This window comes from Formica exsecta, unplaced genomic scaffold (assembly GCF_003651465.1).
Source record: "Formica exsecta isolate Colony F162 unplaced genomic scaffold, ASM365146v1 scaffold933, whole genome shotgun sequence".
Lineage (NCBI taxonomy): Eukaryota > Metazoa > Arthropoda > Insecta > Hymenoptera > Formicidae > Formica > Formica exsecta.
In genome coordinates, this window is record NW_021853700.1 from 217,391 (window position 1) to 234,102 (window position 16,712).

Below are 16,712 nucleotides of genomic sequence, written 5' to 3' on the forward strand. Positions count from 1 at the left end.
ATCTTAAACATCTCTAATTAATAAAACATTTTCTTTGGCGGCAAGGATTAGATATTGTAAATTAATTGAGCAAATACATCGATCATATTAGCTGGAAGATTAATGATAATCCGAGCACATTCCGTTGATTTGCTTGCAGTTTATAGGTTTCTAATATATAACTTCAGGTTTCTAATAAAATTAATAAAAAGAATATGGGATATAAATACAATTAAACAATGGATGTGATTCAAAATATATTCTTTATTCTTTTATAAATCCTAAATCATTTGCTCGAAAATACATCAATTATTATATCCATCTTTACTCTTTGCATAAACCGCGTTTACAATACCTGTTTCTTGAAAAAAAAATTTAATCTATAAATGTACATCTCTTATATGAATCTAAAATTTTCTTAGATATTCACACTTTCGAATTATACGCATGACTGCACAAAATGATGCTAATAATCGCTAACCGCTACGCCCGCGAAACTTCTCTCCTAATGTATCTCTGATTTTTGCGTTTCAATCGATAACCGCAATTCTTGATGAAAGTGTCAGTAAATATTTCTAATCGCGTTCAATGCTTTTCTTTCAGATTCAATTATTGGCAATAATTCAACTGAAATTGAAACGGCGTTTCCCATCGAAACGAAATCCGTAAGCTGCGCTATTCGGTGCGTCGACCAGCGCAGGATTTCGATACTGATGAAAGGATCCGTGAAGATGAGGCGGTCTCACGGCGTTTTGCTCCTCGTCCTGCGTACCTTTCAGGTAAAACGCCTCGAATTGACCCTCGGGCAAGAGAATATCTTTCAGGGATTTGTCGTCCGGATCATATGCTGCCACGACGATAATTAACGCGACGAGAAGGCAAAAAATCTGCGATAATAAAATATTTTATATTTATCTGGAGCGTAAAAAAATTCTCTAAAAAATTTCTTGAAATTTCAATAGAATTCAATAGCAGAATATCTGACAATCTGTACATTAAAATGCGAATAAATCCTATTACGATCGTCACTATTGGACGTAACGAATAATTAAATGAGTGACAAATAGCAATAATTTTCGATAAATATATACGTACTAATAAAATGTTTCCCTCGCTCCATGTCATTATTATTTTCCGTTCCATTTCCTCGGTGATATCTTGCGCGATCAAGATGAACTGAAGTGGCAACTAATGTGACGTGATGTCGTACAGTGATGTTGTTGCCGTATAAATCTCTCTTGGCTAAATCAATGCAACAGGGAAAGCGATAAATCGGGTCATTCGTCAGATTAATTGCATGTTGTGCCGCGTGGCATTATCGCGAATAGATTTGCAATTAACTACGAATGGAAAAAAAGGTCGCGTTTGATTGTCCGTAAAGTGCATTTCCGCTGGACGCTAATGTCAAGGTACTCGGAGAGTACGTGGATTGAAAATGTTGCGTGTGAAATGTGAGCATCGCCTCGATTCGCAGGATAAATCTAGAGTAAAATACATCGTGTCTCTAATAATAAGCCTTTTCCGTAAAAGCGAGTCTTAAGAGAAAATCAAAGTATAAGAGAAGCAAGAGATCTCGCGTGTATAACATATCAAAATCTGGTGAAAGAGCCTAATCTAATTTCGAAAATTTCGAAGTAAAAAGGAATATTGAAAAGAGAGATCACGTTAGAGAGAGGAATATTCATTTGCCGAAAGAAAAATCGACTTGCACGCTTCGTTTTACGTATTTATTTATGCTTGGATCTTTAAATGTAGATGGATGTAATTGCAAACGCATTGTAAATTGCTCGAAATAACGATATTGTCATGTACATCATTATAAACATGGTTCTCTCTAAGGGATGTCCACTTAAACAAGAAAAAAAATTTTACGATTGTCCTCCATTCTCATTTATGTATACATATATACGTGTACCTTTACCGCTCACTTATTGCGAAACAAACTGTTAACGAAATGCAAGTTCTTTCATCGCGCACGTCCAGACAATACGAAAGTCTAAAAAATACCTAAAAAACGTTGGGAAATATATGTCTCCTAAAACATTTTTGCAATGTATATTTAAATTAATATTAAAATACAATAGAAATGTTTACATCAGTCGCTGTATATCTCTTAATCGTGTAAAAACCGTAAAAAGCCTGTGTTTTTAACTGACAATTTTTATGAATATTTAACTGACGTTAACAATCACGCGAGAGAAAAATCATGTTTCTCCATCGCTTTCTTTCTTTTACACGAAATGAGAAGAAGCCACTAAAATATTGAATATTTATATTCTAAATATTGAATATTGAATATGCTGTGAACTAATCAATTGTATCTCTCATCGCCCCGTAGGTCTAGATGACTCGTCAAGATAAAGCATCAGTAAATACCCGTAAAACGGCGTTTACGTAAAAGCCTATCCAATTAGGGATCACGATGATCCGCGGAGCACGAAAGCGAAAGTATTTAAGCAAAGCGTAACGAAGCAAAGCGTCTCGTCTCGAGCCATTTTAAACACCTCGAAGCCAACACCCACAGATTGATCGACTTGATATCGGAGATACCTTTATGTTTTCGAATCACAGAAAAAATAAGCAAAGTGTATATAGCTATATATAATCCAATCTAATAAAAAAAAGAAGCGCGTCATTTACCAAAACTTTTTCCGTAGAACCAATTTCACCGATCATTGTGTCAACAGATCACCGTTCCCTCCATCTGGCCGAAGTGATACTCGACAATTGAGAAGAATCAACGTGTTGCAATCTAAAATTAAAATAAAACAAAACATGTTAGTCTCGGATAGTGTCAAGCTCCGTCCATCCGGAGCTTTATATCCGGAGTATTGTATTCTTTAGACACGTGCCTAGGTAAACGATACCTCCGAGAAATCGCGCGCACGCGTGGACTCTCGCGCGGAAAGACTTCGAAAGACTCAGCGACAAGTATCGCCAGGAAAAAGTGAAAGCCAGCAGCGGCGTCGCCGCTCGCGATAAAGGCGAATTTCAAGCGTCACCGCTTCGCATCGGCGCGCCTTCGCGGCCTTGTCGCGTTCCTCGTCAAAGTGGAAGTGTCGCGTCTCGCCGCCGTGTCCTCGTCCGCAAAAACGGAAGTCGATGAAAGTGGAAAACGAGCCGAGCGGCGCCGTGTGCGCGCGGCTTTGTTTTTTTTCCACGCCAGACACTCGCACGCTTTGCGATTGACGTATTTCTACGGCTAAACGACAGATTTTTTCTGTTTGATTGACATTTTTTAAACACGCTTTAATCCTGTAATATCTGTTTACCGACCACTCGTGATTTACGCTTAGATTAGAAGTAATCGAAAATGATTGTATGTTTAATACGAAGAGATCGAGAAGAGATCTCGGCAATTAAATAGAGCCTTGTCGATGAGAAGCTGCATTCAACTTTAATTTCTTGATTGAAAAATGATGAGAAAACAAAAAGATATGAGGCAGATATAATTATGAATTATCTATGGAGCATATATAATTATGATTAGAATCAAGAAAATATAATATATTATAATAGTACTTCCTATATTATAGTAGTACTATAAGAAAAATATACTATATTATAGTAGTACTTCCTTAGCAATAAAAAATAAAAATAGAATCAATTTAAACACAATTCCATAAGAAACATGTAAAAAGCACAATGCAACAATCGGCAATTATTGTTGTACATTGAATCATTATCATTATTATCAAAAGTATATCAATATAATATACTCTTAATAATATTACATATATTAATAATTATAGTGTATATTGTAATAGTAATATATATATTATTTTAATACTTTGCGTGTGGCGGTTACACAGAGAAATCGGAATAATAAAGTTATGTCGTGAAATATATCGCAACGTTAGATCATAAAGAGTTAATGATATACTAGATCGCTATTATTAAAATGCTAATTGTTGACTTTTACTTTATAAAAGTTGCTGTTGAACAACTAAATGTACGGATTACAACTTGAGATAAATGGTTCACATTGCTGCGTTATGTGAAGCTGATACTATAGAGATCAATATCAATTGTGTGTTTTGCAAGAGATTTCATTTACATATATATATATATATATATCTCCGCGTATGCTCTTAATAACATGAAATACGGTATTTATTTGCAGATGTTTGGAGAGCGAGTATAGAAAGTAATATGGAGAAATTACTGCTGCAAATTAAAATGCTAATTATCGCCAATCTTTTTCGCATTAGTGACCGCGCGACTGATCGTTTCCAAGTCAAGCAGGAAAATCTCCGAATGCGAGTTTATGAATGCGCGACTAAATAACAAGGGAATATCGCTGACTGCTGGAGCTCTCGTAAGTTCAAATGAAATTTTTATAGTGACTCGAGAAGGATGTGAATATTATTTATTCGAGAAGAAATACTTGGATTTAAAACATATAAGACATTTAAGACATATAAAACATCCTCGTTTTTAAATCCCTGATACATCGAGGTGATGAATTTTCTTTTATTTCGCATTTAATCGATACTGGCGTGTTAACTACGAATTGAGAATAAAGGAAGAAAATTTTTAATTTGTTCTTAAAAGTTAATATATTTCTTATGTCTTTTAATATGTATAAATAATAATTCGATGTATAATTTTGAAAAAACATATGGTTCCCTCGTTTTACCTTCTGAACGAAGGACAGTAGATCATAACAAATATACATTAAATTAAATGGTTAAAATTTAATTCTATTGTAAGTATAAAAGTCATTCACAATTTATCTTGTTAACAACGATGCATAATTTTTTTGTGAAATATTTCGATATAAAAGTTGTAGTACTGTTCAAAGTATAATAATATATGATTGAACAGAATTATTTTACAAATTATGGGTTTGAATTATATGAGGTATTATGAATTTGAATGTGTTTATATGTTTATAAAAATATGAAATATGAAATATGTGAAACCCAATCTTAAGAGAAATAAATGAAAGATGAACATATTAAAGAACTGTTTCCATTGTTCATTACGATCATAATACAATCATCATAATATATGATTATATTTGTTTTGTCGGTATAATCCTATATAGAAAGAGATATACGCTTTATCTTTAAATATTATATTTCTTTGGATAAAATATCATAATTACCAGAGCCGGATTTACCTATAGGCGCATTATCTCGGGCCGTAAATTCAGGGGCCTTTAACAACTCGCGTTATTATAGAAAATAATAGTAAACATTGCAACTATATTGATTTAAACATATGATGAATAGACTATATGTATGTCGTTTAAAAAGATAAAAAATATTCTTTTATATATATAAATACAGTGAAGTTCTTGCTGTAATGTAAAAATAAGGCTCACAATGAATCCAATCATGTAAAATTCATTACGTAGTATTCATAATGATATTAATAAAAAACGAATTAATTATATAACAATCAATAATTTTGCGAAATTTAAAGCAAAAAAAAAAAAACATTTATAGATATTAAATATGCATGAATGTTTAAAATAATCTTATATTTGTAATTTGAAAATTAATTAGGCCTAATTCTATTTGTAATATTACGTATGACACATTTATTAAATATATTCATTTTCTGAACCTACTTAAGTTTATGTACTCTAGCACTCCAAAAATATTGCATCCAAAGACCTAGAAAACGTAAATTCAGCCCTGATTATTATTCTTAAGTACTTTTCTCTCAATGTTGTTAACGCAATTGGAACAATATTTTGTTGGGTGATAGTATAAAATTACAAATATTCCACGCGCGCGAAGAGAGAGATGTAAATATACATATATCTATATTAAATATTTATATTTAAGTATGTCTTATATTAAGGAATTCTTACTTACACATATTTTTCGTTACAATTGCAAGAATTGTGTTACATATTATGCAATACAGCATAATAAATTGTAATTCTTGCAATTCTATGTATATGTATATATATATATATATAAATATATATAATCAATTCTCAATTGTTTAATATAAAATGTTTCAATTGTTTAATATGAAAAATGAATATGATATACTAACAAATAGAGCTTTTATAAAAAAACAAATGTAAACAATTAATTACAATAATTGTTAAAGCTCTTATTTTCTCATTATCATTAAAATATGATGTCAGAAGTAAGAATTCATGTGAATTCTTTTTCTTAGAAGAGAGAAGAATATATGAAAATAAATTTATTTTCTCTTGCTCCATCATATATTCGATAACATGACTTGATAAAATACACCAGAAACTTTGTTCTTTATTGTATTAATAAATATGCGTACAACTCGTTTGTATATGTTTTGCAACAAAAGTAGACCTTATAATAATTGGCCAAGATTAACATCATTTATTAATTCGGAAAGAGTCTAAAGAATTTACCAATTTATATTATCAAATATAATGTCAAATATATATTATCAAAAATACAAATATAATATCAAAAATATATATTATCGAATATATAATTTCAAATATATATTATTAAATATAATATATTATCAAATATATGAATAGTGGGGAAATTAATTTATTTCGATATATTTCACAAAAAAGATTGATTTTTTTTCGGCATTAGAAATCAATATAATGTTAATGAGGGACGAAGAGCCTTAAGCCGCATTAAATTTCTCAAATTATTAATTTTCAATACTTTTAGTATCATAACGTCTTCTTTACTAGCGATAAGCAAAAGTTTGAGAAATAATATAAAATTTGATTGTGAAATTGTACAAAATTCTCAGCACTATGAACACAATATATCTGTCCTTGTACACATATAACATACAGAATAATTATACAAAATGGAAAAATTTTGCATAATTTAAAGAATTTTGAGAAAATCAATTTTTATATAAAAACTATGTGATTATATTTAAAAAAACAAGATCAAAATAAAATTTAAAAAAAAATTGTGCAATCGTTATTTCAGATATATCAATATATTTACTGAAAAAAATAGTATCATAAAGCTCATTAAATTATACACATGTGTGCACAAAATTTTTTTCTGATATTTTTCATCGTTTTTCAGAATTATTCTGTATATCAATCACATACATGAACATTAAAATTAATTAGTATTTATGTACACTAAATATTCCTCTATGTAAGTCATGGTTATACGTATCAAAATATATAATTCAGACAGAATATAGGTACGAATCTAATTTTGTCTTTGCATTAGGAGGTGAGGTAAAAGGGGAGAACCAAGCTATCGAAAATCTTCCAAAAACTGCTTGAATTGATTTCCATCTACTATTACGAACCCATCTAGCTTCCTCTTTTTTAAGTTGTTCTATGCCCTGCAACATATATTTTTATGAATATAATTCGTATTCTCTTTTTATATATTCTCACAAAAAAATAATTTAAATGTACATACAGTTTCATCATTCCAAATAGCTTGTAGTTGTGTGCCTAACATCACAGCAGTAAAAATGGCGAATAAAAGTGCCTCGAATGCCAAAAATAACAATAACACTACCGTCGCAGGTGGATTGAACGTGGAGCATTCCCTCCATTCTTGTCTGACACACGTGGTGAATTGTTGTATACACAAAAATAGAGATTGTAGAGATATGCCCGCTATATAAAACTAAAATATAGCATAACAAAAAGTGTATTTAAGATGGTATTGTACAAAAATTTCAATAGATTTACATTAGAAATGTAAATAATTTAAAATGTTAATTTTTGTAATAATTTAAATGTCAATGTTTTGACAAATTTTGATTTTTCTTTGTAAAGATTTATATTACATATAGTGATACATATGTAATTTGTAAAATACTCACAGTAAAAAGTACAAAGTATTTTTGATTATTTTCTCCCACACAATTGTTGACCCATGGGCAATGATGATCCATTTTTCTAATACACCTATAATCAATATTTTAACACAACATAATCAATGCATTGCCCTATCTCACATATACAAACTTAATCCTATCAGCTTACCTTTGGCAAACAGAGCAATGATGTGCCCTGTCAGGCTTGATAGAACAACATTTTGGACACTTAAAGATAACTTGTCCATCTCTAAATCCCATTTGTTGTATCATTTCTTTCGTTGCATTACCTTTTGGTACCGCACCCTATATACAAGAACAAAATACCAAAAAGAGCATAATGTATCTTGTTTCAATATATATCTGTAATAAATATCTGTAATAAATAAACATTAAACCTGATCTTAATTACCGGATCTGTAAACATAGTTCTTAAATGTGATGCAAAAGCCAAAAATGCTAGAGACTGAAAAATGGCCATATTCAGACTGGAATATAATGTATTTATAGTAGGAATAAGAATTACTGCCATTACTACGAATTCTGCATAGATTATCAGCAGCCATGTTAATACAGCACATATGATCCCGCATATGTCCTACAAATATAGAAATGTTACATTAAGATTATATATTGAAATAAATAAGAATATAATGGATAAGTTTGCTTTGGACGCTCATGTTTTGAATGCTTATAAGCATCTCTTATTTTGTTTTCTTTTGCTCTCTAAATTATGTAGTCAAAAGTTAATTGTTGGATTCTAAAAATATTGATTTATTTTTGAATTTCATATAAAATCAATTTCTTTTTTTCCTTATTTAGAACTTTTATATACTCAATTGCTTACGATGTCAAAGCAAATTTTAATTGCTTGCAAAACAAACTTATATCCTCCAATATATAATGCAGAACACATACATTAAAAATTCTATTAGTAAAACTTGCCTTAATACACCAGAGTTTTCCACCACAACATCTATTATGAAAGTCTTTCTCCCTATGAAAGGGCATATAATCATAATCCATTGTTGAAAGTGTTATTCACTGAACATCTGTATCCCTTGTGAAACATAAGGGAGATCACTGACACCTCCACCTTCATACACGCAAAAACTCACAGCCACATTCCTAAAACAAATAAAAGGACACTGATTATAATGATACAAATATTACATTTTCAGCCTTAAGTGAAGCCCGAGCGTTATTTGTCCGATATCAGGATCGCGTTTAATGACAAGATAAATATTTATCAATGTATTATTTGTCAACGATAATGAAAATTTAGATAGTCTCAGAGAATATGGAGTATATTGGAAATGACATGCAAATCTCAATGTTCTCTCGAAGGATGCATATATAAATTGTTTAAATTGAATACTCACATTGTCATGCGACGACATGTATTCGTGATGAACAACAATGTACGATGTCTGTCGTCATATTGCTTTGCGTTGTAGCGTCGCAGAAATGCGTGCACTGTGGATGGAAATTAATTTTTCCCGATAACACCTACAATGTAATTAGCAACGAAGTGGATAGGGTGTGTGTATGGTAACGCGAAAGAAGCTATGAATGTATGAGCACATACGTTCTAATTTGTCGAATTAATTTTCATTTATTAATCGAAAAACAATCACGTATAAAAACTAGCATGACAGCAACTCGTAACTCGTACTATTGAGGAGATAGTATTTCTCCCTTTCTATCTTCTCCCTCGCGTAATCGTTTATTGTAACATTTGTAACTAACGGTTCAAGAAATCATGTAAAAGCGCGATCTGACGATCCGGTTATCACGATATCACGTGCGCAATCTGGGTCTGGGGGATCCGCGAGAGACGCGGAATCGGATATTATCGAGAGCGGAAACCGATCTCATCGTTTCCGAATTCTTGCAAGCGCCACCGGCAGTTTAATAAAGGTGCGAACTCATGCAGCGGAATAGCATAAAGCCCGTATCAGACTACGCATTGACAAGGATTGAAGATTGAAATTTGACCAATCAGGACAAAGAAATTTTAGTCCCTTTTGTCCTGATTAGTCAAATTTCAATCTTTAATCTTCAATCTTCAATTTTCAATGCGTAGTCTGATACGGGCATAATAATTAGCTACCAAACGTTGTGCATTGAATAAGCCCTGATTTAATCGATTAGACTAAAAATTAAAAATGTCCGGCTAACTTTACACCAATATTTTAATTATTTAATTTAAAAAAAACGATAGACCACCAAACGTTTTAATCAAGCTACCAATCATCACCAAACGACTACCAAACGATTAGATAATTTTAATTATTAAAAAGTTAAAGTGGTCCGGCTAACTTTACGGAGCTACAATATTCTGCGCAGACGCTTAACGCTTGACGCTGCCATGTAAAGGTACCTTAAGGATTTCTAGAGTAGAGTAGCGTTTGATCGACCAATCAGGAAGAAGATTACTAAAATTTACCTCATTCCGATTGGTCAATTGACCGCTACTCGAACGAGTGGATTTTCGAACGCGACCCACGACAACGCACCTACGATTGTATGATCGGCGAAGGGTAGGGGGGGGGCCGCCACGGTCATATTGGCTACTTGTGACTTTTAGGAAGGAGTAAAAAATAACCCAACTTTCTTCGTCACTGAGTCCAGGAAAATGCTGCCCTGGAGTATCGTCCATTGATCCCAGCTACGCCGATCGTATCAGCGTGATCGCGGCACCGCGCCGGGCCATCTCATCGCTCGCAACGAAGGCTGTGTCTCTCTCTCTCCGTGGAAAATGGTGCGTTCGCCCCCGGGGGCCACGGTCAGCGCCCACCATCGACTTTCAAAATTTAAGCGCTCATAGTCTCGTCGCGCGCACGTTACTCACATTTCTTCAGCGTTACATCACTTATTATTTCTCTGCCGCAGAGTTTCTTCGGTTTCGGCCAATCGGCCGATATAGAGATCACGTTGGACGGTGCTGAGACGCGAAAGACCGCCGACATCAAATCCGAGGATGGCAAGAAAGAGCGGCACCTGCTGTACTACGACGGCGAGACCGTGTCCGGCAAGGTAGGGGGATTCTGCTCCACCCCAATACAACGTCGAGTCAACGTTGATCGTTTATCTGGTTCACGAAAACTGCAATTTGACAGGACTGAAAACTGTTAACGTGTTTGCATGCAATGTGTTCAGTGCGTTGAAAACTATGTGACTGTTCCATGAAACTTGAACAAGTACTATATCTATCATGCATAGACTGTTCGCTAATATACTTGGTGAATCGTCAATCATTAAAATTTCATATATATATATATAAAATTTATTTTATATATAAAAAGTTAAAACATAAATCTCTCTTGCAGCTTTATATTTTATATCTGTTTGCAGATTAATTTATTATTAATAGAAGATGCAACTGCAGAGAAATATAGACAATATATTTTATAGTTATATGTATTTCTTAACAAAATTTATGCCATGCTTTTTAAACTGTTCTTGTGAACTTTGCATTTCATTAATTATATATAATTATTATAAATAGTATTTATTATTGTATTTTCTTTGATATTTTATATTATATATATGCTTTTATGAAGTACAAATTTCTTATTAAATTAATGGTTGCAGATCAACATCAGTTTACGGAAAGCTGGTAAATTGGAGCATCATGGTGTTAAAGTAGAGTTTATTGGACAAATCGAGCTATATTATGACAGAGGTACCCACCATGAGTTTACAAGCTTAGTGAAAGAATTGGCAAGGCCAGGAGAATTAACACACAATACAGTGTACACATTTGAATTTCCAAATGTGGAGAAACCATTTGAGAGTTATACTGGCTCCAACGTGCGACTAAGATATTTCTTGAAAGTGACAATTGTACGAAGACTTAGTGACATTGTTAAAGAACTCGAATTAGTTGTGCACACTCTTAGTTCCTATCCAGATATGAATAATCCCATTAAGATGGAAGTTGGAATTGAAGACTGTTTGCATATCGAATTTGAATATAATAAAAGCAAGTAAGTTAAATTTAACAAAATATTTGAGTTGTCGCAATGCTTCTCTAAATTTGTGGCACTAACTACTCCTTTTTTTTCCAGATATCATTTGAAAGATGTAATTGTTGGCAAAATATACTTTCTTTTGGTTAGAATAAAGATAAAACATATGGAGATAGCAATCATCAAACGAGAAACTACAGGATCTGGTATGTTTTAAATAACATAACACTTAATTATAAAATGTAGTAATACATATTAACTATAATTTTCTGCAGTTTTGAATGCATGTAGAATAGCATGAGGCAAAATTGGAATGCGAGTTTTGGTTTAACAAGTGTTTTTCTTTATGATATTCAGGCATACTAAGACAATAATCAGAATACATATTTGCAGGTCCTCATACGTTTACCGAAAACGAAACTATAGCAAAGTACGAAATTATGGATGGTGCACCTGTTCGAGGAGAGTCCATTCCTATAAGGGTATTTTTGGCTGGGTACGATCTAGCGCCTACAATGCGCGATATTAATAAAAAATTTAGCGTTAGATATTATCTGAATTTGGTTCTCATGGACGAAGAAGATCGACGATATTTCAAGCAGCAAGTGAGTTACCTGTATACACATTATACTTTCTTTAAGATTTTCTTTGAAATTATTATATTTTTTCTTTTTATGTTTAAAACGATATTATTGCTGTGCATTTTTCCTCGTGTCTTATTTTATATATTCTCGTATTCGTAGGAAATTACGTTGTGGAGGAAGGGTGAAAAAAGCAGAAAATCACAAACGGCCTCGCCACACATGCCGTCGCATTTAGTGTCGGCCGAGACGGGATTCCCGCAAGGCGCTCCTCAGAACGGTCCACCGTCAGTACCGCCTGGTTCCGATCAACTGCCAACGAGTAACATCACGAATGTAGAGGATACTCCAGCGCCAATCGAAGGCATGACACGAGAAGAAGGAGACGGCGAGGGAGAGAAAGAAGGTGGTCCAGAAAGTGATTGAGCCCTTGCATGTAGTTCTGTCCCTGGTGTCAATTATGGCCCAGATTAAATGAGAATGTTAAGTATGGCTAAAATGTATAGCGCAAAGGGATTAGCTTAAAAAAAAATATCTCCCTTATCGAGCATGTTGGGAGATTTGTTTTTATTGAAGAAAACAGCGGGATACATAAAAGACCTGCTAGTAAAGTTGTAAATATTTTGGATACCATAAATATATATATACATACATATTGTATATATATTTATATGTATGTATGTATGTATGTATATATATAATTGAGAGCGAATGATTTATAATTAGTATATTACTGATCAAAATTATAATACTATCGAAAAATGAATTAAGAAAATAGAAAAAGATTTTGCCATTTTGGAGAGAAATAATTTCTAGATTATATTTTAATGAATTGCGTGTTGCAAATCACAAGTATAATATGAACAAGCAGTACGAATATTTCTGAATGGACGGCTTACTAATCAAATATTAAACAACCAACGGTACATTTTGCAAAACATCTGAATGTTACAGTGTTCTAAATGTTTTATACAGACAATTCCGACCCGCCTACTGTATAATTCTGAAAAATCCGAAGTCTCTCTTCATGGCAGCGTCATATGTTATGCAAAGAGAGTTTATAAATGCTGAATGGATATAATATACTCACAAAGGCTGCCCCATATTAATCCGTTCACCTAGTCTACGAGTAATAAATAAATAAATGAAGAAATAAGAGAAAAAACTACTTATGTGTATGATGCACGTTTTTTGAAAATAATTTATATATAAGTACACATATATACACATGTGACATCTGTCAAGCGAGCAAAATCGCACTTATTTTTAGAACGAGTTTGTATTTAAGAAAACAAAAAAAAGGAAGATGTCGATTGTTGCATGATACGAGCCATAGATTCTCCCTTGAGTTTAGCGCAACTATAGGAATCATTTCATAAAGTAGACTTTTATATGCAGAAGTGTGTACATTTTGCGTAATATATTAATCTTCCAAATAGACAAATTATGATATCTGCTCAAATCAATATGCCTTTCTGAACACGGGAATGGACTATGATAGATTAAACAATGGGGTAGCCACCTCATGTATTTATAAATATATATACATAGTATACATACATATTGTGCAGTATCATGTGTGTGTGTGTGTATATATATATGTATATATATACACATATTCGACTTCTCATTCTGGCAATAATAATTGATTGGATTGACACATTATCTCACAAAAATAAAAATAACACAATAAATTTTTATAATTAATTGTATATCTTTTGAGAAAAATCGATTTCGAATGTTTAGAGTAATGTGCGTTTGTTACATTATATGAATTATTTTTCGTGTGGACAGTACAAAACACCAATCAAAGAGAAATTCCATATTACCTTACTTTTCTTTTACGAAATTATTTTGGTGACTATACCATAATTTGGAGAGTCGATACTCTATATATATACATATATATATGTAAACATACACATATTTATGTATGTTTATATATATATGTAAACATACACATATTTATGTATGTTTATATATTTACATATTTATATATTGTAATATCACATCAATAGTCATGAGCAGACATACTTTCTTCCATCGTTACAGTGAAATATCATGACGATGAAAGCAATGCTTCTGCAAAAGAAAAACTTATCGTTTTGTACTGTTCTATATCATGGGAATTTAACTGTAAAAAGAAGAACTTTATCAAGGGACATACATAATATTAGATGATATATATATACACATGTAACTAACGCTCGAAATTTTGTTTTGTGTAAGTTGAAACTTTATATAATCCATACCTTTGTTATTTGTTGACTGTAAAGAATGAGACTGTAAAAGAGATAGAAAGGGAAGAAAAAAAAAGGAGGAACGTGTAAGTAAAAGGAGGAAAAATTTATTTGTGAATTATTTGACATGATAAATATTGTATGTGTATATATATATATGTATGTGTGTGTATATATATATGTATATATATTTACATACACAGATATATACATATTATCATGTGCGGTATTCAACTAGTTGTATATTTTAATGCCCATATGAATATTATATATTGTATACAGTGCATATGTGCATACACATGTATATCGGAAACTTATAGCTAATTGATTTATATATGTATATATATACTCAGTCCAGTCTTCACAATCCTGCTCAGTTTTACATAACTTTTTAATGTATTAGAATTAGGAAATATCATTTATTAGCGAGTGAAATTATGCATAAATTTTATAAAATTATGTATATCTCTGTATTGAAATAGTTGTCGAAATTGATACTTTTGCGCCTTTTTATTTTTATCAAATTGTTTTAAAGTGTAATGTGCAACGCGCTTACGCTCGATCGTAAAATGTAGAAATTCATATAACAAATAAAGAAGAATCTGTTGGTCGATTTTTCCTTAATAAGAATATAAGTCATCTATTATGTTACAGTTTAATAAAATGATATATACGCTGTAACATGTGTGAAAGCTATACTGGGTATCAAAATTTTGTAGAAAATTGTCATTAGCTATATCTCGTGTAAAATTCCTCAATAATTAGCGACTTTGTGTATATAACAGTGGTATACAAATTTTTTAAAATAAAGATTTCATGTGTTATGGCATACAAGTGCACCGATTCGCTATAGATTTCTGTAGCCTGTAAAATTCTTAGCCAATCGGCACGTTTGACTCATCGTACGACGCATGCGATATTAGCCTTACACAATTTGCCAACAGAATTCTATCTATAAATTGTTACTTCAAAGGTTGATGTTTTTCAAAAACTTCGGATATACCAAATAAATCAGATATTATGTCAAGAAAAAAACATAATATATCATATATTAAGCCGAACGAGCCGAAATTTCTACGAGAGTTGAAACAGCAAATCGGATATAAAGAAGGACCCACTGTCGACACAAAAGTAAGATATTTCTAATATATTATTTGCCACAGATTTTTAACAGTATGCAACTTTGTTTATAACCTTTGTTTATAATATTTTGTATGTTTTATAATTAACTAATATTAAAAAAAAAATAGCTTCAAATATATTTATATTATTGGTTAAACTAGAGAGAAGTATTACCGGAAGTCTCTGACGATGAAAAGGAAGAGTTAACTGATGAGAAGCCTGTTGTTGTTGTATTAAATTCTGGTGATTTAACAGCGGAAGAAGCAAATGCCTTCAAAAAACAGAAAGAGAAAGGTATAAGTTGTTCTAAATTATTTTGAAGTAGCCAATGTAATATTATATTATATATAACAATGTTTAACTAATTATAGTTATGAATTAATTTGCAGAAGAAAGTAATGCCCCGGCTGATCTATCTAAGAAGATTATGTTTCGCAAGACTAAAACAGAGTCAGACAAATCTGATACAACTGCCACAGATCAACCTGTGAGGAAAAAAGCAAAAAGGGACAAGCAAAAGATTGTCTTATCCTTTGATGCTAATGGCAGTGATGACGACAATGTTGGATAGCATAAAATATGAATTCTTTTACTTAAATGTCTTATATGTAAGTAAATTTTATTGTAAATATAGTAAATTGTTTAATACATATTATATATCACAGTTATATGTGAGAAACTGGTCATAAGAAAATCGATTATTTTTTATTTGTGAGAGAATGAATGAGTAATTGATTTATTGTTAAAACTTTATTAGAGATATAACTTCTTGAAATTTACAAAGATTATGTACAAAGATAGCAAATGTACATAGTCAAGAGCAAAGGCAATATGAACTGGAAATGAGTTATTACTTGTTGCAATAAACATATGTGACATGTTCAATAGTTTAAAAGCAATGACACAGTACATATTTATAAACTAAAAGTTACATATAAGATAATTAAAGAAACTAAGTCGGCTATTTAAGAATTGATATTGAGAAGAGTCAATGCATCTTGAATTTCAATTTTTTATATATTTATATATTCTAGATAAAAAAAAAAAAT

The 16,712-nt window shown here is 31.7% G+C and overlaps 4 protein-coding genes across 5 annotated transcripts; 2 read left to right on the top strand and 2 right to left on the bottom strand.

Moving 5' to 3' along the window:
- Nucleotides 1–582: 582 nt before the first annotated feature.
- LOC115245244 lies at nucleotides 583–4,363 on the bottom strand. The gene is made up of 3 exons (XM_029823462.1): nucleotides 2,620–4,363; nucleotides 1,075–1,221; nucleotides 583–866 (listed from the first exon to the last, which is right to left on the bottom strand). The coding sequence occupies exons 2-3, from the start codon at nucleotides 1,120–1,122 to the stop codon at nucleotides 603–605; spliced, it is 312 nt and encodes a 103-aa protein (XP_029679322.1). The 5' UTR covers nucleotides 1,123–1,221; nucleotides 2,620–4,363; the 3' UTR covers nucleotides 583–602.
- Nucleotides 4,364–5,756: 1,393 nt separating this feature from the next.
- LOC115245242 (palmitoyltransferase ZDHHC3) lies at nucleotides 5,757–9,582 on the bottom strand. The gene is made up of 8 exons (XM_029823460.1): nucleotides 9,335–9,582; nucleotides 9,129–9,255; nucleotides 8,692–8,874; nucleotides 8,159–8,344; nucleotides 7,916–8,052; nucleotides 7,753–7,837; nucleotides 7,341–7,553; nucleotides 5,757–7,260 (listed from the first exon to the last, which is right to left on the bottom strand). Exons 3-8 carry the CDS (start codon nucleotides 8,770–8,772, stop codon nucleotides 7,099–7,101), a joined length of 864 nt encoding a protein of 287 aa, XP_029679320.1. The 5' UTR covers nucleotides 8,773–8,874; nucleotides 9,129–9,255; nucleotides 9,335–9,582; the 3' UTR covers nucleotides 5,757–7,098.
- A 715-nt stretch (nucleotides 9,583–10,297) lies between these two features.
- LOC115245277 (vacuolar protein sorting-associated protein 26B-like) lies at nucleotides 10,298–14,108 on the top strand. 2 transcript variants are annotated; one of them, XM_029823522.1, is made up of 6 exons: nucleotides 10,298–10,510; nucleotides 10,642–10,785; nucleotides 11,344–11,738; nucleotides 11,820–11,926; nucleotides 12,114–12,325; nucleotides 12,464–14,108. In XM_029823522.1, exons 1-6 carry the CDS (start codon nucleotides 10,508–10,510, stop codon nucleotides 12,725–12,727), a joined length of 1,125 nt encoding a protein of 374 aa, XP_029679382.1. In that variant the 5' UTR covers nucleotides 10,298–10,507; the 3' UTR covers nucleotides 12,728–14,108. The 2 variants fall into 2 exon arrangements, with proteins under 2 accessions (XP_029679382.1, XP_029679383.1); XM_029823523.1 differs by lacking the exons at nucleotides 10,298–10,510; nucleotides 10,642–10,785 and adding an exon at nucleotides 10,813–10,991 and having other exon boundaries at nucleotides 12,464–12,783.
- Nucleotides 14,109–14,296: 188 nt separating this feature from the next.
- Nucleotides 14,297–16,711, top strand: LOC115245280 (uncharacterized protein KIAA1143 homolog). The gene is made up of 3 exons (XM_029823526.1): nucleotides 14,297–15,672; nucleotides 15,825–15,957; nucleotides 16,053–16,711. Exons 1-3 carry the CDS (start codon nucleotides 15,562–15,564, stop codon nucleotides 16,232–16,234), a joined length of 426 nt encoding a protein of 141 aa, XP_029679386.1. The 5' UTR covers nucleotides 14,297–15,561; the 3' UTR covers nucleotides 16,235–16,711.
- Nucleotide 16,712: the final 1 nt, after the last annotated feature.